The following is a 25,431-nucleotide window of genomic DNA, read 5'->3' as shown; positions in this document are numbered from 1 at the left end:
CTTCACACTTTATTCTTAAATTGGCCGTCAGATTGTTTAAAAGGATAAGTAGAAAGAGATTATTGACTATAAACCAATTAATGCCTCTATTGAAAGTTTTCTGATATATTTATTTACTAATAAACTGAAATCAAAGTCAAAAACATATTTAAAAACATTCCTCTCCACATGGTGTTCCATTATGAAACTGCTGCAGTGAATATTACATTTGTTGAACAAACATAGCACTATAATCAAGCATCTGCTTGCTTTCCTGCATTGTATATACCACAGAGATTCGCTGCGCTTTTTTAGTATTCTCAATAGGTTTCTGTGTTTATAAAGGTCCAGAAATGATCTTTAGAACATATTCTCCATATGGCACCAGGAAACCTAGCCTAAGAACCTTTCCTACACAAAGGATATAGAATTGTCTCATTTCAAAATATCAACATTTTTCTAGAAACACAAAGCTACCAAGTAAGTGTTAGAACCATCTTAACTTCTGTTCACCCTTGTTCAAATTGATTTAGTCGTCTGCACGTGTCAACTTTAATTATCAAAAATACACAAATAAACAGCAGATTCCTTTCTTGAGTTCTAAATGTTCACTATAACTCTAACTCTAACTTTATTTTAAAAATAAATTATTTAATACTCAGAATGTGTTTTTCGTCAGCAGAGGGCCATCTCAGCATGATGTCACTAAAGAACCATGACCTAAATTTTAGTTCTGAGGTTTTATCCACAAAAGAGAAATAAAGTGGAGATGCTCACTTTTCTGGATAATTATTGCATATATAACTGATTTGATTCGTCAACCCAAATAATCTCAAAACATTTTGGTGTTCTTTGGGAAGACTACAAATTTCACAATTTGTTTTAACTCTCCTCTCCAATTCAGGTTTTCCTCTGTAAACACATCCTAATATCTGCTAAATAAGCTAAGATTTTAGACAAGCAGAACACTGATAACTACCTTCATTCTACTGTAACTTTTTAAAAACTACATTTTAAAATTTACCGAATAATTTAAATAATAATCTTTATGTCTAAGTGCGCTAATGTATGTACACTTTAATATTTTTTGTTTTATAAATATAACCTTTAAGATAATAGAGAATACAAAATACCATACTGCTCAGTAAGAATAACACTATTAAAGGACTCCACCTTCAATGTCGTGAAACAACTAAATATAATGTCAATTACATAAATCCCACTTATTATGCCAGAGAGGGAGATTATTCACACCTCACATGAAAATTAGTTTCTTTCTTTATAATGGTAACAAAGTGATTAACTAGTAAGTTTAACATGAAGAAATGATACAATTCCGAGTGTCTACAGTTCCTTAAACTACTTCAAGATATATTGGCAGATGTTTCAATTAATGTGTAGCAAGGTCATAAAATCAATTTCTTATCAGCTAAAAACACTCATACAGTAAATTTTATTTTCAAACCATAATCTTTAAATTAAATCTGTGTCCCTAAAAAATACAGTTCAAAAAATCAGTCATTGGGTTTTCTCCCTGATAACGTTTTCACAAATGGCACAAGGCTTTGTATGTTATATATAGCCTACAATGTTTGGTTAGATTCTAATCTTCCTAGAGAATGTCATTATCTTTTTCCATGGCAAATAAAGGTCCAAAGTGTTAATTTCCTCCTTAAACTAAGTACAAGGCTTGAACACATCTGGGATCCTATCTTCTAGCAATTTGTTTGGGAACTTTTAAACAATTATAAAGAGAATCTCTGAAATTGTATACTAATCTGGATTTCTTGGTAATATAAATTATATGAACATAAAATTGTGGGAAAAATCAAGTTAACATGGAAAATAGCATAACCATGCAGTAAATTCCGTGTAAAAGGACTCAGCAGGAATTGAACTTTTCAGACCAATGACACTCAAGACAATCACATTTTTAATGAAAATTCATTGACTTGAATGTAAAATACCATCATGTATTATATTCAAGGTCTTTCTCTATATACCTGTGGCGGATTCATTTTGATATTTGGCAAAACTAATACAGTTATGTAAAGTTTAAAAATAAAATTAAAAAAAATAAAAAATAAAAAATAAATAAATAAAATGTTTTTTCTCCTAATAACTGATTCTCATCCTACTCACAACTCCACATGTGACGACAGTAATGTAAGTCCTTGTTCCTTTTCTCTCAATGCCAATGGACCAAACAGTTAAAGAAGCTGAAATATATCAATAATATTGCCTTAACGTTTTAATATTCATAAAATCACAATTTTCATGGTAGACAAAAATTATTCCTTCTGTTCTTTAACATTCAAAATGCATGATCATGATACCTTTATACAAACACTGTGTAACGAACACTACCTAGTGGTATCATCTCATACAGCCACTAACAAATTATAAAAGCTTATTTATTGTAAATTCAGATTCTTGAGACCAGTTTGGTAGTTGATAAAATATGGGATATAAAATCATATCTCAAGAAGACGGGAAGAAAAAATTATCTGAGATAATACATTAAAGCTTTTCAAAGCATTTTTTCCACACACTCCTAGACATATACTCTTTTAGCTGATTTCAGCACTGCTAGACAGAATGAAAAGAATGTTTTCTAAAGCAAGAAGGTGAATAACTCTGAGGAAGGGTTAAAACACATTTACAAAATGTGTTTTAATTAATTTACAAAATGTGTTTAAAATTAAACACAACATTTTTGTGGATGAAGACAATATTTTCTTCATAATCTTTATATATTACAAGTATTAAAATTTTAATAAAGTAATATAGAGAGTATTTTATTTCTTCCCACTTCATTCATGTTATAATCTATTCAATTTTAATCAGATTTAGACCTTGATTAAAAAAATAAAGTAAAATTTGTTTTAATAACAGTCTTACTTTGTACATATTAATGCAAAAAGGACAAAAGTTCACCCTAAGTAGGTAACTGAAGAATAAATACGGCTTTGTGTAACACTGTACTTAAAAAGATTAGTTCATTGTAAAAACTGATAAATGTGAGACAGATATTTTCAATGACAGAAAAATTATTTTCTGAAATTAAAGAACAATTATTATGATTAGAAGTGAAAATATAATTTTTCTAAGTGCCAATAATTTCACAATTCCTAGGATTTCTATGAAAACAGAATATTTTACACATAAGATGCAGAAAAAAATACCACAGTTAATGTGGCAACTGGGACTCTGAAGATTAGGGCCAGAGTGCTTCAAAAACAGGAGGTCATCACAAGCATCAGTGCCAATATGGGAAACAACCCTGCCTTAGGACATACTGCTTCTTAACTCATGAAAATGTTCAAAAGAGCAACAGCTAAGTGAATGGAAATTCAGTCTTGCATAGTTGATCACTCAAAATGAAACGGGAAGAGCCAATTTGGAGAAAACCAACGTAAAGTTTATTAAGCGAACTGATCATTCATACACATTTTCCATCTGGTTATAATGGATAGTCTTTATTTATAGCAAAATACTTGGGATGGGATTATGCATATGGTAATCTTGCTGTATGGGTCTTGTTACAATGCAGAGAATTCAAGCAAACGTGAGTGTAGATCCATGCAAGCAGGAATATCATACACCATATCTTAGTAAATTCAGCACAGACACGGAATAGTAAGAATGGGGCACCAACCAATCAGAATAACCACTCAAAAACCAATCCATGTATTTGACAGATTGTATCCAAGGAATTTTGATAGTTTTCAAGGATGTAGTCAAAAATAAGAATTAGTCACTGTTTTCAAACAGCAGTCACTGTTGGGATTCCCCAGGCACCATTAAAAAGCAGGCAGACTCCATCAACACTTATTCCAAAATTAATGAATTAATGCAAAAATAAAAAGGAATTATGAGAAGATGAAAAAGCAAACAATCATTCTGAACATAGGGGAATAAGAAAGGCCTTGCAAATTGACGTATGTATTGGGTCTTAGATATTAAGTCAAAGCTTATAATATTCCCAACATTTAAAGTGCCTTATTTCTCTCCTGAGCACCCACACAATTGATTATCCCATCCCATTTATTGTCTGACACAAAGTATTTTGATGCCTGGAAATAAAATCCTCAGGACGGAGAAATTTAGATATAGGTTTCCAGCTGAGAAGACTGCCCCACTGATCAAGTCCACTCTCAACTCCCTGGCTCATTACACTTATAAATAAACGACCATCAATGTTCCTTTGAAGTTGAAACACAAGGACAAGTTCCATTTTGTAGCATTTTGTTCCAGATTCTTCGTTAAATGGTACTTACAAATTCACATGAATCATAACCCTCCTCTCCACAAAATGAATACATGTACTATTTTATTCAAAAGGGGTACTCTCAACCACATACAACAGTGACTAAACCTTTCCCAGAAGGGAGCAAATATAAAAATCAACGTTTACAGCCTTCTTCTTTCTTCTGAATGATTCAAGTGACTCTGATACAGCATTTCTCTTACTGACCATATTATATAATATTTAATACCTTACTTTTTAGCACTGTAATACAGGGGGCTCACTGAAGATTGGCCCAGAATCTTTTTCACAGGAGAAAGTCACTGAGAAAACAGAATGGAAAATACGTTTTATTTATTTGGTGACCTCTATGGATGTGTAATATATGTCTGAAGAACTCTGAGGTCACATCTTGGTTCGGTAGGGAAAAAATATGTATCATCATGGTGTTATGGCCATGAGTAGGGAGAAGTGAGCACAAGTGGTAGATGAAAGCCTCGCCTGCACTGGTCATGCCAGCTCCAGAGATCAGGGTGAAAAGCAGTGTGGTACAGTGGAAAGAGCACTGAGTTTAGAGACAAGAGACAAAAACCCCTTATCTGTTTTGCTTTCATGTTCCAAACTGAGCTGAAAATCCATTAGTTACTAAAAAAGATGAAATTTAAATTGACTAAAGTTCAAATAAAAGTCTCATAACAGAAACAGAATTTTAAAGCTGAGACATTAACAACCATTATCATAAGAGTCTCAGTTGAACAGGACTAGTGTGTGTGTGTGTGTGTGTGTGTGTGTCTATATGTGTGTGTGTATGTGTACGCACACACATGCGTGCGCACACATGTGTGAAGTGAAAGTTGTTTCATCATGTCTGACTCTTTCTGTACTCCATGGACTGGGGCCTGAAAGGCTCCTCTGTCCATGGAATTCTCCAGGCAAGAATACTGGAGTGGGTGGCCATTCCCCTTCTCCAGAGGACCTTCCCAACCCAGGGATAGAACCCAGGTCTCTCACACTGCAGGCAGATTCTATATACTAGTCCATATAAATAATAAGAGAGACCTTAGATATCTTGGCACAGTTATATGAGAATATATTATCAAAGAATCTAGTTACTAGGGCATGACGTACTAGGAGGGGTCAAGTTATGAGGCTGCGTCTTAGTAATAAGGATATAAAAAAGGATCTAATAATGGAATACTTTGGCCACCTGATGCGAAGAACTGACTCATTTGAAAAGACTCTGATGCTGGGAAAGATTGAAGGCGGGAGGAGAAGGGGACAGCAGAGGATGAGATGGTTGGATGGCATCACCGACTCAATGGACATGAGTTTGAGTAAACTCCAGGAGTTGGTGATGGACAGGGAGGCCTGGCGTGCTGCAGTCCATGGGGTCACAAAGAGTCAGACACGACTGAGTGACTGAACTGAATTGAACTGAATAATGGAAACCTGGAAGAGAAAACTTCGGAGTGTAATTATTTTATTTTTAAGATGACAGGGTAATACTGCAGGATTTCTAAAACATACCCTGCCTCTCTTAAGCTATAATTAGTATCGGAAAAGGGCTTAAATGAAGTAGAAGTTAAGTGAAAGTAGATGAATATAGAAATGGCGGCCTAAAGGACTGACAGAGAATCTTCTTGTAGTGGTCATGGATGAATCTTGGCTGCTTGGCCTCTCCTCACTCTCCCGAATGCAAGAGTCACTCAAATGTTTTTTTGAAAAGCACTTTTTGTCACTATAATTTGAGTAGGTTTTCAACTATGCTATATGAATGAAGGAGCCTACATATTCTATTATTTAGGTGCATAAAGGTAATAAACATCTTGAATGTATAAATAAAAATGACAGATCATAAAGTAAACTATATTCCTCTTTTACAGCAAGATATCAGTAGAGGTATTCCTTAAACAAAAGCTGAAATGTAAGGCACAAACATATTATGTAAAAGACAGGTGAATATTGGAGGATTCTTTAAATGAAGACTTCTGTGTTTCTTAAGCTTTGGGAAATTGTCTTGTATCTTTTGTGATTTCTTTTGCTAAATCTTGCCTGACCCCTCTTCAAAAAGACTTTGATTGGAGGGGTATTAGGTTCTCTGTTTGGTTTCTCAGTTTTGTTCTCATAGTTTCCATCTTTGCCTTTTAGTTTTTCAGTCTCTGAATATTATTTTTCTGCTCCTCTCTATTGTATATTATTGCCTTAATCTGGGAATAATATAGATCAGAAGATAAATATATTTCATTGGAGCAGAAAAATAGATTTTTTTGGTAGTAACTATGATGAAAGTGAAAGAGGAGAGTGAAAAAGTTGGCTTAAAGCTCAACATTCAGAAAACGAAGATCATGGCATCTGGTCCCATCACTTCATGGCAAATAGATGGGGAAACAGTGGAAACAGTGTCAGACTTTATTTTTGGGGGCTCCAAAATCACTGCAGATGGTGACTGCAGCCATGAAATTAAAAGACACTTATTCCTTGGAAGGAAAGTTATGACCAACCTAGATAGCATATTCAAAAGCAGAGACATTACTTTGCCAACAAAGGTCCATCAGATCAAGGCTATGGTTTTTCCTGAGGTCATGTATGGATGTGAGAGTTGGACTGTGAAGAAGGCTGAGCGCTGAAGAATTGATGCTTTTGAACTGTAGTGTTGGAGAAGACTCTTGAGAATCCCTTGGACTGCAAGGAGATCCAACCAGTCCATTCTGAAGGAGATCAGCCCTGGGATTTCTTTGAGGGGAATGATGCTGAAGCTGAAACTCCAATACTTTGGCCACCTCATGCGACGAGTTGACTCATTGGAAAAGACTCTGATGCTGGAAGGGATTAGGGGCAGGAGGAGAAGGGGACGACAGAGGATGAGATGGCTGGATGGCATCACTGACTCGATGGATGTGAGTCTGGTGAACTCCGGGAGTTGGTGATGGACAGGGAGGCCTGGAGTGCTGCGATTCATGGGGTTGCAAAGAGTCGGACACGACTGAGCGACTGAACTGAACTGATCAAGTATATTAGCCAGTGAATTCAGGAAATCACTCCAGGAAAACAAACAACATAGGTTGGAAACTGCATATAATTGCAGTATCATAACCACAGAAGCTATAAGTGAATCAAAAATAAATCTTGAGTTTAATTAAATGGAGCAGGGGCTTTTCAACAACAATGCTAGGAGAAGGAAATGGCAACCCACTCCAGTATTCTTGCCAGGGACGGAGGAGCCTGGTGGGCTGCCGTCTATGGGGTCTCACAGAGTCGGACACCACTGAAGTGACTTAGCAGCAGCAGCAGCACTTTTCTTAGGTACCAGGTATGGGCTCTATACCAATAATAGTGATATCACAATGTGAAAATTCACCAGTAGGTCATGGAATTTGGGTCAGAAAAACATACTGACTACCCTGTTTCACCTTTAAGATAAAGCAGGGAAGGGATTTGGGAGAGATGTAGCAAGGTGATGAAAGTGGGTTATTATAAAAAGGCAGATTATATTGAGCTGATGAATTTAAGAATATTTTGACTTATGCAGTCCACAGGTATCCTCCACTGATGTGTAAGCAAATTTGAAATTTGTAGCTTCCCTGTTCTATGTGTGATCATTTCTATAGGAGAGAAAACCCAAGAATAGAGACTTTAGTCTCAATCTTCTGATTTTCAGAATTGCTTGCATTACTGACAATTTTACCAGCTTATTGTCTTGAGGGATTGCTACAAAAGGAGATGAATAAAAGGAAAAACAAAGCACAAGGAACTGAGTAGCACAAAGGTTACAGAATACACTAAGGAAGAAAGTATGTTGTGTGGTATGATAGCTTTTTCATACACAGAAGCATATCTTATTTGGTTTGTTTGGATGTAAACTTTCTAAGAATCTCTTTGAGGGTATCAACTGGAATTTTTCCTTCAACCTCATTCCTCTCTTAGAAAGTATCTTTCTTAGGCCAGATGTTCTGTTTATTCATCTTTGTGTTTGTATTTTTGGCTTTTCTCCAATGATTGGTTATCCTTAAATGACCGTCATGTTTATAACTAAAGAACAATGTTGATTATCACAGGTATTTTGGCCTACATTTTGTCTGCCAGACAATTACAAATTCTTTAGCACAAGAGTTCTGAGTTTCCTGTATATGTGTGTGTGCCATAGGAAGTTTCCAGCATTGTTCCAGTTAGCATAGGTGGGGAATGGGCAGAAAGATGGCATTAATTTTCAACTTCAGTGATGGCAGGCAGATGACAAAGTTTTCTTTGAGAGTATTTTCTTGGCTTCATTTGGGAGCAAACACCAGTGGGAAAGAGACCAATCTGCAGAGCCTTAGGAAAACAATGTCAACCAATTACTTAAGTTTCTACTCCCTTTCTGAGCAAGAGAAAGAATATGACCACCACAGGGAAAAGACACCATCTTCACTGAAGCCTGCTCTGTGTACACTGAACTATCCCACTTGTAGCACAAGATTCTGCTTTGAGAGTTTGCTCTTAATTTGTAGACTTCTCATGAATCCTCTCTGATTTCATTGATTTTATTGTCAATTTACTGGGCTTTGGAGACATAGATAAACAGGAGTAAAATAACTGTTCCTGGTCTATGAATTTCATCAAAATATTAGTACTCTTGCCTGGAAAATCCCATGGACGGAGGGGCCTGGTGGGCTGCAGTCCATGGGGTCGTGAGGGGTTGGACACGACTGAGCGACTTCACTTTCACTTTTCACTTTCATGCATTGGAGAAGGAAATGGCAACCCACTCCAGTGTTCTTGCCTGGAAAAACGCAGGGACGGGGGAACCTGGTGGGCTGCCATCTATGGGGTCACACGGAGTCGGACACGACTGAAGCGACTTGGCAGCAGCGGCAGCAGCAGCATTAAAGCCTGTAAATAGTTTTAACTTCCCTGCACTTATTCCTAAAGTGTCATAAATATATACCCCACACATTTTTTTTTTATTATCAGTTGTTTTGATAATGTAGTGGAAAAAAAAATCAGAATCAAGGTGGGAGGGGAAGAACCACAATAATTCATTTTTTATTAATGAGATTCAATTTCATTATTTGCAGATTTACCTCACATAGTAGTTTGAGGATCATAAGAGGCGACTGTTTGAATGTGTTTCCTCTGGGAAAATTACTTAATCTATAAATTGAGGATAATATGAGCTTTTATTTCAGAGTGGTTATGAAGATTAAATTTATAAATTCATGTAAAGTGCTTAGAATATAAGGTAGCTCAGAGAAACCATTCAAATTAACATCAGTATTATTACGCTTTTTGTGAATAAGCTGTAAATCTGAAGTTACTTATTTAAGCACTAAAGAGACCAAATAAGGAAGAAGAGAAATAATGGGAAAATGGATAATCTGGTTAATTTGCTTCCAAATGACTGGGATTTGGCTATAATGTATGCTGGTGCCTTATTAAAACTGGGACTGTAGAAAATTGACATTTCAAGAACAAAAGAAATATCAATTTTGCAAAATGAACTTGGCAATTTAAAAATACTGACAAATAGGGAACTATAATAAACAAAAGAAAAAAATTGAGACTCAGTGAGTCACTTTGTGATGTTAAAGGTGCTAACTCCAAATTTCTTTGTTCTTTATACTAATATTTTCTTGAAAAGCAAAAGAGGTTTACAATATATGAAAATCCCACATCTAGAGTACAATTTTCACTTAATTTAAATTTCCTGTGTGTATGTGTACTAAGTTGCTCCAATCATGTCCAACTCTTTGTGACCCTATGGACAGTAGTCTGCCAGGCTCCTATGTCCATGGGATTCTCCAGGCAAGAATTCGGGAGTGGGTTGCTGTTTCCCTCACCAGGGGATCTTCCCAAACCAGGTATCAAACTCCTATCTCTTATGTCTCCTGCACTGGCAGACAGTTTCTTTACCACCAGCACCACCTGCAAAGCCCTTTAAATTTCTTCTGCGGTGCTCAGTCACTCAGTAGTGTCTGACCCTTTGTGACCCCATGGACTATGGCCCATCAGGCTCCTCTGTCCATGGAGGCAAGAATACAGGAGTGGGTTACTATGCCCTTCTCAAAGATCTCTTCTTAACCCAGGTATCAAACCCAGGTCTCCTTCATTGCATGTGGATTCTTCATTGTCTGAGCCACCTTAAATTTCCTAGCATTTCCTAAAGATATAATTGAACAGAAAGTATAAGATGGTAGAACTGCCTTCTTCACTTAGCATGCAAAAAATGAAAACTGATCTAATTTTATTGCTGTTGATGCTTTATCATCAGTAGCACATATTATAAGAGCATGTGTGTGTGTGTGTGTGTGTGTGTGTGTGTGTGTGCATGTGTGCACATGCTCAGTTGCTCTCTGAGTATCTGACTCTTTGTGACCCTATGAAATGTAGCCTGCCATGCTCCTCTGTCCATGGGATTCTCCAGGCAAGAATACTGGAGTGGGTTGCCATTTACTCCTCCAGAGAATCTTCTCAACCCAGGGATTGAACTCAGTCTCCTGTGTCTCCTGAATTGGAAGGTGGACACATTATGGCTGAGCCACCTAGGAAGTCAGTAAGTCAGTGTGTGTGTGTGTGTGTGTGTGTATATAAATATATATATATATATATATATAAATATATATATATATAAATATATATATATATATATATATATTTTTCACTGGTAACTACCACGTAGGATTCAAACCTGCACGGGGAGACCCCAGAGGATTTCTCCTTAACCACTCAGCCATGACTACACTAAGAAGGAATTATTTCACAGATAACTACCCTGCTTATTTAACTTATATGCAGAGTACATCATAAGAAACGCTGGGCTGGAAGAAGCACAAACTGGAGTCAAAACTGCCAGGAGAAATATCAATAACCTCAGATATACAGATGACACCACCCTTATGGTAGAAAGTGAAGAACTACTAAAGAGCCTCTTGATGAAAGTGAAAGAGGAGAGTGAAAAAGTTGGCTTAAAGCTCAACATTCAGAAAACTAAGATCATGGCATCCAGTCCCATCACTTCATGGCAAATAGATGGGGAAACTGGCTGACTGTATTTTGAGGGGCTCCAAAATCACTGCAGATGGTGACTGCAGTCATAAAATTAAAAGACGCTTACTCCGTGGAAGGAAAGTTATGACGAACCTAGACAGCATATTGAAAAGCAGAGACATTACTTTGTCAACAAAGGTCCATCTAGTCAAGGCTATTGTTTTTCCAGTAGTCATGTATGGATGTCAGAGTGGGACTATAAAGAAAGCTGAGCGCCGAAGAATTGATGCTTTTGAACTGTGGTGTTGGAGAAGACTCTTGAGAATCCCTTGGACTGCAAGGAGATCCAGCCAGTCCATCCTAAAGGAGATCACTCCTGGGTGTTCATTGGAAGGACAGATGCTGAAGCTGAAACTCCAATACTTAAGAGCTGACTCATTTGAAAAGACCCTGATGTTGGGAAAGATTGAGGGCAGGAGGAGAAGGGGACGACAGAGGATGAGATGATTGGATGGCAGCACCGACTCAATGGACATGAATTTGGGTGGACTCCAGGAGTCGGTGATGGACAGGGAGGCCTGGTGTGCTGCAGTTCATGGGGTCACAAAGAGTTGGACATGATTGAGTGACTGAACTGAACTGATATATATATATATATATAAATAAAAATATATAAAATACATATGAAGAATCAACATTTTGACCTGCAGTAAGAAAAAAGAAAATGATAGTCTTCACTTGGGAAAAAAAGTCGATACTTTGATAATGTTAACTCAGATAGTAAGTATTATCTAGGATTGATTCAACATAGAAATTTGAATAAGTCTTTTTGATTACTAATATTCAAACTCAGAAGTTCTATGTTGATTTTTACTATTTCTGTTTAATTCTCTGTGCCATTAGTTATCTGATATTACTTTTCTGATTCTAAATATGCAATGAATCCATCTAGCTAATACTGATTAAAAAGTAATTAAAAACAAATGAGTCTTCTATATGAAGAAACATTTTCATATTTCATTATAAATTGGTTGGGAAAATCCAAAATCATATATCCATGTTAAACTCTTCTTTAAGGTCTCAGATTACTTCTTAGTTTGTATCTCATTCATTCTCATAATTGTCCTATGAGATAAACATGAAAACAGGATGACTTAGAAAAATGATTCCTGAAAAATGACACTGTCAAATTAGACTAGAGAACTTTTCAGATTTAAAACTGTGGAGTTGATCAGCAAAACTCAAATGACACAAGTCCTTTTTTCCTTCTCTTTTTAAAAATAAAATATTAGCTTAAAGTTTTTATAATGGCTTATTCCTTTATTTTTCTCTTTTTATATGGTAAAAGAATTTGTAATCTTATAGACTGGATGTTCTGAGGACATTCTACCTAATTATTGTGCTTGAGTTGTTTTCTGTATTGTGTAACCTTACTTGACAACAGATGAAAGAGGTCATACTTCTAGTTAAAAGGAAAAGAATTTCTGAAATTGGCAAAGGTGTTTTATTTATTTGGATGAAGTTCACAGAAAGCATGCATCCTGGAATTTAAGGCTTGGGTTAATTTAGACCATCATTTTATAATAGGCTACATTTTCCATTTAGTACAAGAAGTCACAAGGAAATAGGCACCTCATTTAAAAAAAAAACTTGTTACACAGCTATCTAGAAGCACATTAGAGTTCACACATTTTCAATTTTGCATTATTATTCATTTCCTAAGAAATTCCTTTGGAGTGTATAAAAATACATTTGTTTTACAAAAAATTTACTTCCTGAAAAATTTTTAGTAGTATTTTACATTTGAAAGAAAATGTGGATGTAATATTATTGAGACATAGATTTCTAAATCTTCAAATATTCTTTAAATATTACTTAAAAGACATACCAGAGATCAAACTGCCAACATGTAATGGATCATAGAGAGCTAGGGAATTCCAGAAAAACATCTACCCGTTTCATCGACTATGCCAAAGCCTTTGACTGTGTGGATCATAATAAACTATGGAAAACGCTTAAAGAGATGGGAATACCAGACCATCTTACCTTTCTTCTGAGAAACCTGTATGCAGGTTAAGAAGCAACAGTTGGAACTCTGTATGGAACAAACGACTGGTTCAATATCAAGAAAGGAGTACTTCAGGGCTGTCTGCTGTCACCCTGTTTGTTTAATCTATACACTGAGTGCATCATGAGAAATGCCAGACTGGATGACTTACAGGCTGGAATCAAGACAGGCGGGAGAAACATCAACAACCTCAGATATGCAGATGATACCACTCTAATGGTAGGAAGCGGAGAAACTAAAGAGCCTCTTGATGAGTGTGAAGGAGGACAGTGAAAGAGCTGGCTTAAAAGTGAATATTACAAAAACGAAGATCATGGCACCCGGCCCCATTACTGCATGGCAAATAGAAGGAACAAAGGTGGAAGCAGTAACATATTTCCTCTTCTTTGGGCTCTAAAATCACTGCAGATGGTGACTGCAGCCATGAAATAAGAAGACGTTTGCTTCTTGTCTGGAAAACAATGACAAACCTAGACAGTGTGCTGAAAAGCGGAGACATTCTTCTGCTGACAAAGGTTTGTATAGTCAAGGTTAGGTCTTCCTAATGGTAACGTACAGTTGTGTGAACTGGACCATAAAGAAGATGTAGCACCAAAGAATTGATACCTTCAAACTGTGGTGCTGGAGAAGACTCCTGAGAGTTCCTTGTACAGCAAGGAGATTAAACCAGTCAATCTTAAGGGAGATCAACTCTGAATACTCAGTGGAATGACTGATGCTGAAGCTGAAACTCCAGTATTTTGGTCCTCTGATACAAATAGCTGACTCACTGGAAAAGTCCCTGATGCTGGGAAAGATTGAGGGTAGAAGGAAAAGAGGGCATAGAAGGATGACAATGGACATGACCTTGTGCAAACTTTGGGAAATGGTGAGGGACAGGGAGGCCTGGTGTGCTGCAGTCCATGGGATCACAAAGAGTTGGACATGACTGGGTGACTGAACAATGACAAAAATCATAAGACACCTCCTTCCAAGGACTGGAGAAAAGGAAAGAGAGGAAGGTAGAGAAGGGGGACAAAGAGGGGGGAAAAAGAGAAAGAGAAAGGAAGAAATGAAAGAAAATGCTGGCACTGGCTGCTACTGAATTCTCTACTCCTAAGCTCCAATATCACAAAAGGTGGTGGGGGTGGTGGTTTAGTCACTAAGTCGTGTCTGACCCTTGTGACCCCATGGACTGTAGCCTGCCATTTCCATCTCCAGGGGATCTTCCTGACCCAGGAATTGAACACGGATCACCTGCAGTGCAGGCAGATTCTTTACCGAGCTACAAATAATAAATATAAAAGGATAAGAAAAGTTGCAGATGAACTACCGGAAGTGCCGATTATGCCAGACGAGAAATGAAAATCAAATATTCAAAAGATACCCATTTGCAGCCTTAAGACAAAAAAACACAAGATTCAGAATCTGCTGTGAAAAATCACTTCTCTAGTGGAAACTGATCAGGCAGTTTTGATCCACTGTACTTTCTGGGTTTGTAACTCCACAGAAGGCAAATATGGGTATATTTTAAAGATTAATTTTCTTTGTTTTTGTTCCAAACTGACTTAATAAATACTCAGGTAGCCAGACTTTTTAATTTGCCTCATCATGGCAAAACTAAACTGATAGACCATCTTTTTTGCTAAGAGAACTAGAATGTTGGTATATTAAATTATTATGGGTACCAATTTTTAAACTTACAAAACTACAAAAAGTTTCAAAAATGACAGGGACAAAATGAATATTCCAACTGCTGGAATGAGTAAATCATTTTGCTTTTTCTCAGTCATTTTAAAGGTAATGATGATGCTTTATCATATATGAAAATGCTTGCTCTGTTTCCCCAAAAATGCGCTGACACATTTTATGACATTTTGTCCTATATTGTAATGTTTATTTTATAAAATATTTGTATCAGTGAAAAAATTTTTAAATAAGTTGATACAGAATCTAGTTCATCAATGTATTTGGCTTATCTTTGTTACATTTAGAACTAGAGATATTAACAATGCCCTTTGGAATTATATTCGTAAAGAACAGATAATATTTATGAATTGAATGCATGAATATGATATATCTATATTTAAACAAATAACAGAACATAGGCATCCTTATGATAATTAACAACTTGAATGTCAGTATATTTATTCACAGAGATCTTGCAATTATTACATGCAATATCAAAATATTTCAAAATCAAAAGTCTTCATTTCATGCTACTCATGAAAAATATTTCACCTCATATTAACTTATAACAACACACCATTTTCTTAACACCATTTTGGCAATTAATCTTCTACTTTACCCATCAGATTTGGCTAAAAGTTTCTCTTAGCTGTTTCTGAAAATTAAACAAAATCTCACTGCCTCAAAATCCCTCTCAAAAATCTCATTCCCTCTCAAACTCTCACTGCCATCGAGGATAGGCAAAAAATAAATATATATTTGAATAATTTAAATTCAATTTATGTCATATATATAAATTATAAATAAAAGTCTGAGAACAGTTTTGAGCACCGATAGCATCATTTTCATAAACGAACCTTCTTACAATGATATTTACTTGGGTGAGAAATGAATGACACCCATTAGCTTGTTCAGCATGTTTGTTCTTAAACATTGCTTACATACATAATATAATTATACCTCATAAAAGGCAAAAGATATATGTGTGTATATATATATACACATCATAGAGCCATGACTATGTGCATGTATCATTATTAAATATGAAATATCATTGAAATGTGAGCAAAGAAGAGTTATTTTTCTGGTCACATTTCTGTTACAGACATTATTACTTCATTAAATATTAATAACTACTGTTATTATTTGTAGGACATAGAGTACACCTAATTGTGTTAACCGATGTGCATGTGTACAACATATACATTTTGCATGCTTTGTATCTGTTTTGATGACTGTTGCTTTGCCTATTTTGATGAGCCTCCTCTTTATTACTGAAAAAAAAAATTGTTATGGAAGCAATTACATGTTCTCAGCACTTCTATTTTATCCTGGGCAGATTCATGTTAGTGGATTATTTTAATTAATATTTTTCCCACATTCTGCCCTTAGATAGCTATTGTCACACTGTTCTTTCTACCTTTACCAGCCTGATACTGCTCTCTAGTTCATTATGATATTCTTCCAGTTGAATTTTACAAGCATACATATGGTTATTAGATAATAATGAAAAACTACTTTTTAATCATACAGTGTGTCTCCTTGAGTCAGGCACCACACTTCATTATTTTCTGTAAAGTGCCTGTGATGTGGTTCATAATAGCATGTCTCGAGCTGTGAAAAAGTTTTATACATGCATACAAGCAGTCAATTACATCCTTCCTGACCCTTCCTCTTCCTACCTGGGGCAAGTGTTTTCCTCCTACACATTCTGACTACACGAAACTTCCAAAAATATTGCACCACTTAGTGAGCTGATAAGAGAGTGGAGACTATTTTCTTACCCCAACCCCATCCTCTTACCTAAACATGTACTGAACTGCATCCTCCACCTTGCTCCTGCTTCTTGCTTCTCACAGCTCAGTTTATTCCAACTCAAGCAATAGTGTTTTAGGTGTACCCAAAGATTATTTCAGCCATTCCCTACCTTCTTCCCTTTTATAGCATCATTACCTGGGACAGGAGGGATCTTTAACTTCCTATATTTGTAAACTACTGTCACTAGAATGGAGAAGGCAATGGCACCCTACTCCAGTACTTTTGCCTAGAAAATCCCATGGACGGAGGAGCCTGGTAGGCTGCAGTCATGTGGTCGCTAGAGTTGGACACAACTAAGCAACTTCACTTTCACTTTTCACTTTCATGCACTGGAGAAGGAAAATGGCAACCCACTCCAGTGTTCTTGCCTGGAGAATCCCAGGGACGGGGAAGCCTGGTGGGCTGCCATCTAGGGGTCGCACAGAGTTGGACACGACTGAAGCGACTTAGCAGCAGTAGCAGTGCACCGGAAGGTAACCAAAAATGTACTGAGAACCATAAGGAATAGTAATCATAATATATATTTAGAGAATTAAAATCACCTACATTTTAGAGTTAAATATCAAACATTTTAATAGCCTTTAAACATACCCCAAAATTTCTACACAATCTTTTTCACCTCCTATCTTAAAATGTACTTACATGTCAGCATAAAGATAAGTGTGTAAATAAATTATCATGAATACTTCAATAAAGTGGTAATAAATAAACTCTGGTTAAAATTATACTGTTCTAACAATTTGATTTAAAAATCTGTACTGCCTGGATTATGTCAGGTGACTGGTAATACACTGACATTTCTGGTAATCTAGAGAAGGCTGAGATTCCAGAATTTGAGTCCTAGGTTTACCACATTAGCCTTGGGATCCTGGAAAACTCACTTAAGCTTTCAGAGTCCTACTTGTCGCATATGTAAAGGCTGTAGCATGGAGCTCAACAGAAGCTAATAATAGCTATAACCAGTTATATTGGTGTTTGTCAGTAAAGACAGCATCTGTAGTTTATATTTCAAAAGCTTGATATAAGAATTAAAGATATACTGGGTAGAAGCAGTATAAACTACAATGAACTGTACAAATAAAGTATTATTGGTTTTACAGGTTGGGTAAATGGCCTTTTGTGGGCTGACCCACACTAATCCATTCTTACTTTACCTAAGGGAGTCATCTTTCTAATATCAACAGTCTTATCATTGTAATTCAGCTACTTAATATCTACCAGTGGTTCTTTTTTGGTTAACAGAACAAAGTCCATACCTTTGACATCTTGACTTCATTTCCACTGACCCCTCAACTAATATATATTGTGATATATAGTCAGCATGAAATAATTGGAGCTCCTTAAAACAAACAAACAAGCAAACAAAACACATGTTCAACTTCTAGGCCTTTGGTACTGCTGATTCCTTTGCCTGACTTCTCTTTGTCACTTTGTTGATCTTAATGTGTGTGTTAGTTGCTCAGTCATGTTCTACTCCTTGTGACCCTATGGACTGTAGCCGATCAGGCTCCTCTGTCCATGGAATTCTCCAGGCAAGAATACTGGAATGGGTTGCCATATCCTTCTCCGGGAGATCGTCCCGATCCAGGGATCGAACCTGGGTCTCCTGCATTGCAGGCAGATTCTTTAGCACTGAGTCAGCAGGGAAGGTCACCTTAATAAGTCTATCTTTATTAAGTTGATCTTAATAAAACAAATTTATTCTCAATTCTGAGTGTAAATGTCACCTCCACTCGCAAAGTTCCTTGTAGTTGATTATACATTTCAAATTTACCTCTTCTAATACCTTTTATAACATTGTGTCAAATTATTAATATACTTCTGTGACTGACCTCAGATATACTAGAAATCAAGGTCAATTTCATATTTATAATTTTAACTCAAGGGCAGAGCAGTATCTGATAAGCAGAGGCCTTATGGTCAAACACAGTGAGTAATAATACAGGCACTGGGATGAGACAGCCTTGGGTTCAAATCTTGGCTCCTCTACTTATTTGTTGCGTCACTTGAGATTTTCACTTAAACTTCTTAAGACTCTATTTCCTTGTAGATAAAATGGGAATAATAATGGATGAAGGTGTTATGCTAATTAATATAGTGGACTAAGTGCATAGTAGATATTAACTATCCTAATGATGATGGTGATAATGATAATGATGATGAATATAGTAAGTACTTATTTAATAAAAAAGATAATTAATGAGGCAAAATCACTACTATTAAGACTAGTTTCTATGGGACTGTGTAATCCAAAGTCTAAATAACTTACTCAAAACTAGCTTTTGGAACAGAATACATTTAGTAAGGTTGGGTTATTATCATGATATTTATTTGGGAGGTCTTTGAGGGAGACAAATTTTATAAAGATAATGAAAGTGAAAATCAGTTGTGTCCGATTCTTTGTGATCTCATGGAGTATACAATCCATGGAATTCTCCAGGCCAGAAAACTGGAGTGGGTAGCCTTTCCCTTCTCCAGGGGATCTTTCCAACCCAGGGAACCAACCCAGGTCTCCAGCATTGCAGGCGGATTCTTTACCAGCTGAGCCACAAGGGAAGCCCAAGAATACTGGAGTGGGTAGACTATCCCTTCTCCAGGGAATCTTTACAACCCAGGAATCAAACTGGGGTCTCCTGCTTTGCAGGCATATTCTTTACCAACTGAGCTATCAGGGAATGAAGATGATATTTATAATGCCAAGAAACAACAATTTTAATTGCTCAAAATGTAGGCATCCTCTGTAACAAAAATTCTTTCCAGTGATTTCATAGTGGTCTACTAACAATCTTAGAGAAAAATAAGGAAAAATGAGAAGCTCTTTAGAGATGAGAAAAAGGCAACAAGATTATTCATGCCCAAAATATAACCTAGACGATTCAGAAGTTAAAAATGTTTTAATTCCAAAAATCAGAGTAAATGTATTTACTGAAAAAAAGTGTTAAATCTGTCAGTAAATTAATAAAAGGTGAAAAAGATTAAAGTCACTGATTGAACAATTTAAGAGGATATTATAAACCTCAAATAGTGAATATCAACACAAGTAAATATGTACCATTCTTTAAATAAAAAGGGAATTTAAGAATTTTAAAAGAAAAAAATCCCCATTAAAAACTGTGTTCTGTTTAAAAATGAAGTGCAGTGCCAAAGGTCTTGATATATTTTTATTTTTCAATGGAAAATATTTTCTCCCCTTCAGCTGGCTTCAGGAGGAAAAAACAACTGCATTGGATAATGGAAGACATGTTTTCAAAAGAAATCATTAAAAACACGATTATGAACTGGTTGACTGATGAGGGCCCAAATTGTGAAAAATTACTGATGTTAATGATGGTAATCATGATAGTTGAAAAGTATCTAAAGAACAAAAAGGCAACACTGCTTATAAAGTACTCTGGTACAATTTGCAATGATTAGTGGAAAAACACACTAATATGTCTGATGCCATATTTTGAAGGTCACTCAACTATCAACTTGCCATAATGCCATTCAATTAAATACACAGTAAAAATTCAAGATTATTTACAGAAAGAGTTTTGTAGTGCTTGTATAATAGTGAATTACAAATCCTGGCTGTATATACAAGTAGAAATGCCTGATCTAATGTACCATTAAGCAACTGTAGCTTTGCTCCACATTTTTTAAACATTAAACTAATTATGATGAGGTCTGGCCTTACTATATACTGCATATTTAATCTTTTTAAAAGCCTATCAAATTGAATCATAAGATGCAACTTGTTTATGCTATATGCAAACACACAATATTAACAATGTAAATATGCTGGCTTAATTAGAAAAAGTTCATGTTATCTTAAATACATTAAGGAGTGTAATACCACAAAGTTCTAATCTGAACTTACTATTTAATTATATTTTAAAACTAATTTATCTAAGTTGGAACTTTTTTTTTTCTTGCTTTCTCCTACAGAGTATTTTGCCCTATTGACCTAGCTAAACTAGATTCTACTAAAAATGAAAGAGAGAATAAAGATTGAGTAAAGACTGAGGAAAGAAGAGGCATGATAATGATGGAGACCACAGGTATGAAATCACTTAAATTTGATTATCAGATGGTGTTCTGTTCATCAAGCCAACAGGTTAAATTATAACCTTGAAGGAACTTTCCTGGAGTTCTTTCTCCGGGCTCTAGCCTAAAGTTCCATAAATGAGATCTACTATTTCAGAACAGAATATATTTCAAAATTTTCTCTCTCTCTCTCTCCAGGGTATATGTCTAGAGGACACAGGAGAAAAAATTTGAATCTCTTAATGGTATTCTCAAATTTAGATACTCAAGTATTAAGGAAGGTTTCTAAATGCATCACATATGGATATAGCCTGGTCTTCATGAATTCTCTGTGCTTTTTTCCCCTAAAAGTATTGACTTTACTCTCTGCAACCTAGTTTTCCAGCTTAAGTTCAAGGGCAATCTACCCAAACTATTGGATTGGCCAAGAGTTCATTCAGATTTTTCTATGCCATTTTATGGAACTACTTTCTAACCAACCCAATAAGATATGCATGGAAACACCAAAAATCCATAATCAAGTATAAATTTTGATCTGTGAAGTTCAAATTTATTGTTTAGTTACTTAAGCTTTTTTTCTTCTTTTTTTTTTTTTACCAATAGCATGAAATATAAAGTAAGACAACTTAATTTCTAGATTAGAAAAAAAGCAGTCATATCAGAACTTAATATTAAAATACACAACAGAAGAGGTAATAAACATTGTTTACCTTCACAAATTGTGACACCATTTCCTGAATATCCAGTGTTGCAATAGCAGGCTTCACCTCCATTCCGAATTTCACATTTTGCTTTTGGATGACAAGGCATCTTGGTACAGTTTTGAGTGCAGCAACAATTCAGCAAAGTGGAAAAACCCACTAAGGAAAGTAGAGAATACACCTCTTCAAAAAGAAAAACCTTCTTCCATTGTTGAATTAGACAATATATACATTAATATGCTTCGTTTTTTTCCCATCTAGATAAATACTTTATGAGAATTTCTTAAAGGAGAATTTAGGTAGATAACAGGACACAAGCAGGAATTAACACTTTTCTTCATTCTCAACGTTTATCAAGTAAACCTCAACCAAGCTGAAACATAATAATTAACCTGGCTTTATAAAGAAAACCGTATTCTAACATCATTGGACCTTTCACCCAGAGGTGAGATACTTTTAAAGGTAGTTGCATGACTGTAAAACAATATCCGTACCCTGGGAATGACTCTGTGCAGAAAGAAATCAAGGTGAACTGAGTATCTGGGTCTTTTCAAAGTCAGATCTGTGTTATTTTTAAGATGAAAAGCAACGTATCATATCATCCAGGAGGACAAATGCAATTAATGTTTTTTTTTTCTTTTTCCTGTGTTCTAAAGATCTTTCAAAATTCTGCCTTTTTCATAATAAAGTTTATTTTATATTTTCTCCCATTAGTGGGGGAAAAAAAACCCAACTCAATGTACTTGTCAAAGACTGAGCTTCCAGAAACGGGACGCCATTCAAACACGACCAACAACATGCAGCATAAAGAGAGTACAAGCCTTTATTTCAGAGTTCTTGTAAACAAAGTTGGCAATGGTATTTTGTGGGCTGTTAGGAAAAGATAAGGAAAAGCGTAGGACGTTCCTTTTTTATTGTTGTCCTAGTCCTTCTCAAGACAAGCCTACTTGAGATGGGCAGTTATGAATCATGCAAGTCATTATTCTGAAAACTGTCATCGGAGATAAATTGGCCTTATCTGGTAACAAGAGATTCTTAAACATTCAATTATAAATCCCAGCTTCACATAGGGCTGTATATAGTGTCTAAACCAGAATTAATTTGGCTTCAAAGATGTGATTTATTATTTTTCTGCACAGTATCTTCAAAATGTTGATTTTAAAGAAACTCAAAGTCTGGGCCAGCAGTCCCCCTTGAAACAAGGCCAGGAAATCTCTCACAAGTGTTAATGGTTTGAAGTTCCCAGATTTTTTGAGGGACAATCCGAAGAAAGGTCAAAGTCTGGGACTTTGGGGACTTGGTCAGCAGGAACAAAGAGATGACTTAGGCCCTGGGTACTGAATATCAAACTCCAGCGTTGAAAGGCCAAGGAGAAAAACATCCTGGGAAGGGCTTTTTCAGTTCTCCCAGGAGTCTTGGCGAAATGCACTTGGCCCGTGAGTACCACCTTAGAAATACCATACTCCCTACAGGTGCTGGTCCGGGCAGCCCTGGCCGCTGGGCACCGGCACTTACCTAGAAGCGGGAGGAGTCTCATTGGCGGCGCCGCGGTGGTGGCGGTGGCGGTGGCGGAGGCGCGGGCGGAGCGATGGGACCAGCGGGCCGAGTACCTGGGACGCGGCGGGGCGGGCGCGCCAGACTCCTGGCTACGGCCCGCGTGACGCGGACGTTTCCTCCCGCCACTTTCCGGCCTCTTTTGTGTGAGTGCGTGTGTCCAGCGCTGAGTCTGCAGGCCATGTCCGGACCTGGCCCCTACGCCACCCTGACCTCCTCCCGGCCGCGGGGCTGCCAACCCTGTGCGCTCCGCGGGGTCTGCGGAGGGATTTTGCCCCGTCCCCGGGCGCAGAATCCAGGATGCAGACCTCTAAGTCAGTGCGCCCCAGATATCTGCGGAGCGTACCCCCAAAAGAACTTCCAGAACTGCCTAGATCTCAGGGGCGCCTTCCTACAACCTCAATTCCCAGGACACGTCTTTTTTTTTTTTTCCTCCCTTCACTAAAACTTTTCTCTAAAGAACTGCGCGTCTAGAAGTGGACTGGAAACTTGGCTCCAAACGACAGGGCCTGGATTTCCAGCTTTCGGTCTGCACCTTGCGGGAACTCAGGGTTCCATAGTGAAGAATAAAAAGTACTCTTATCTTGCCTACAGGTTAGGCTTGTGTCTAAAATGAGTAAAAACCAAGCAAACCCAAAACACAAGTGTCAAGAATTAAATGTCTACGAAGTACAAAATGATCTTTTCCACTTTCAGCTAAAATTTACCCCTCTGCTCACCAGTCACCTCTCCTGAACCCCTGGTGCATCATATATGGCTTTCCTTTCATGTTATTATATATGAGTTGATTACATAGATTCAGATCATTTAGGTTGAAACAAGGAAACAGTTTTCGTGTAAAAGTTAAACAACTGTCAGGTGAGGCTTATCTGTAAAACAGAAAGCAGATAAGTAGTTCCTTGAGGTTGGAGTGGAGTGTGGGATTGACTGCAGGGAGGCACAGAGGGAAATGTGAGATAATGGGAATATTCTGCATTTTGATTGGTATGGTGGTTACCTAAATGCATGGGTTTGTCAGAAGTCATCTCTTAAAATTTGTGCATTTTATCACATGTAAATTATACCTCGCTAAAGTAATATAAAGAAATGACTGATCTTTGTGTCTCGGACACCAGTCATTTCACCTTTTAACAGTTGGCCACACCTTTGTCACATTTCATATGCGTTCTGTTTAATTGAACAAACATGTTAAGAATCTACTTTGTATTCACAAAGATGAACAAGATGTGGCCCTTGGACTCCAAAAAGATCAAAATAAACTAGCGGAGTGTTAGTCACTCAGTCCTGTCCGATTCTTTGTGATCCCATGGACTGTAGCCCGCCAGGCTCCTCTGTCCTAGGAAATCTCCAGGCACGAATATTGGAATGGGTTGCCATTCCCTTCTCCAGGCGATCTTCCTGACCCAGAATCAAACCCAAGGCATAGCAGGCAGATTCATTACTGTCTGAGCCACTATGGAAGCCTAATAAACTAGTGGGGCAATAACTAAAACTAATCACAATGACACAAATCACAATAATTCATGTACTTATATATAGACATATTGAGGGCAGCACTTTCACAACATCATCTTTTAGGATTTGAAATAGCTCAACTGGAATTCCATCACCTCCACTAGTTTTGTTTCTAGTGCTACTTCCTAAGGCCCACTTGCCTTCCCATTCTAGGATGTCTGGCTCTAGGTGAGTGATCACACCATCATGATTATCTGGGTCGTAAAGATCTTTTTTGTACAGTTCTTCTGTGTATTCTTGCCACCTCTTCTTAATATCTTCTGCTTCTGTTAGGTCCATATCATTTCTGTCCTTTATTGTGTCCATCTTTGCATGAAATGTTCCCTTGGTATTCCTAATTTTCATGAAGAGATACCTAGTCTTTCCCATTCTATTGTTTTCCTCTATTTCTTTGCACTGATCACTGAGGAAGGCTTTCCTATTTCTCCTTGCTATTCTTTGAAACTCTGCATTCCATTGGGTATATCTTTTCTTTTCTCCTTTGCTTTTCACTTCCCTTCTTTTCACAGCTATTTGTAAGGCCTCCTCAGGCAGCCATGTTGCTTTTCTGCATTTATTTTTCTTGGGGATGGTCTTGCTCCCTATTTCCTGTACAATGTCACAAACCTCCATCCATAGTTCACCAGGCACTCTATCAGTCCCTTAAGTCTATTTCTCACTTCCACTGTATAATTGTAAGGGTTTTGATTTAGGTCATACCTGAATGGTCTAGCGGTTTTTCCTGCTTTCTTCAATTTAAGTCTGTATTTGGCTATAAGTAGATCATGATCTGAGCCACAGTCAGCTCCCAGTCTTGTTTTTTTCTAACTGTACAGAGCTTCTCCATCTCTGGCTGCGAAGAATAGAATCAATTTGATTTTGGTGTTGACCCTTGGGTGATGTCCACGTGT

The 25,431-nt window shown here is 36.9% G+C and overlaps 1 protein-coding gene across 2 annotated transcripts in view; it reads right to left on the bottom strand.

Annotated features, from left to right (window-relative positions):
* Nucleotides 1-23,143, bottom strand: part of ADGRL4 (adhesion G protein-coupled receptor L4) — a 136,965-nt gene extending 113,822 nt beyond the window's left edge. For both annotated transcript variants that reach the window (XM_055585358.1, XM_055585360.1), the window contains exons 1-2: nt 22,988-23,143; nt 21,482-21,631 (exon numbers count right to left, since the gene is read on the bottom strand). In XM_055585358.1, the coding sequence (XP_055441333.1) occupies nt 21,482-21,631; nt 22,988-23,009 (172 nt within the window). In that variant the 5' untranslated portion in view covers nt 23,010-23,143. The remainder of the gene's footprint in view (nt 1-21,481; nt 21,632-22,987) is intronic.
* Between the last annotated feature and the right edge of the window lie 2,288 nt (nt 23,144-25,431).

The sequence above is a fragment of the Bubalus kerabau genome, chromosome 6, assembly GCF_029407905.1.
Source record: "Bubalus kerabau isolate K-KA32 ecotype Philippines breed swamp buffalo chromosome 6, PCC_UOA_SB_1v2, whole genome shotgun sequence".
In the NCBI taxonomy this organism is placed as follows: Eukaryota; Metazoa; Chordata; class Mammalia; order Artiodactyla; family Bovidae; genus Bubalus; species Bubalus kerabau.
Note: the sequence above shows the minus strand (reverse complement) of the source record. Positions and strands in the feature narration are given on the sequence as shown.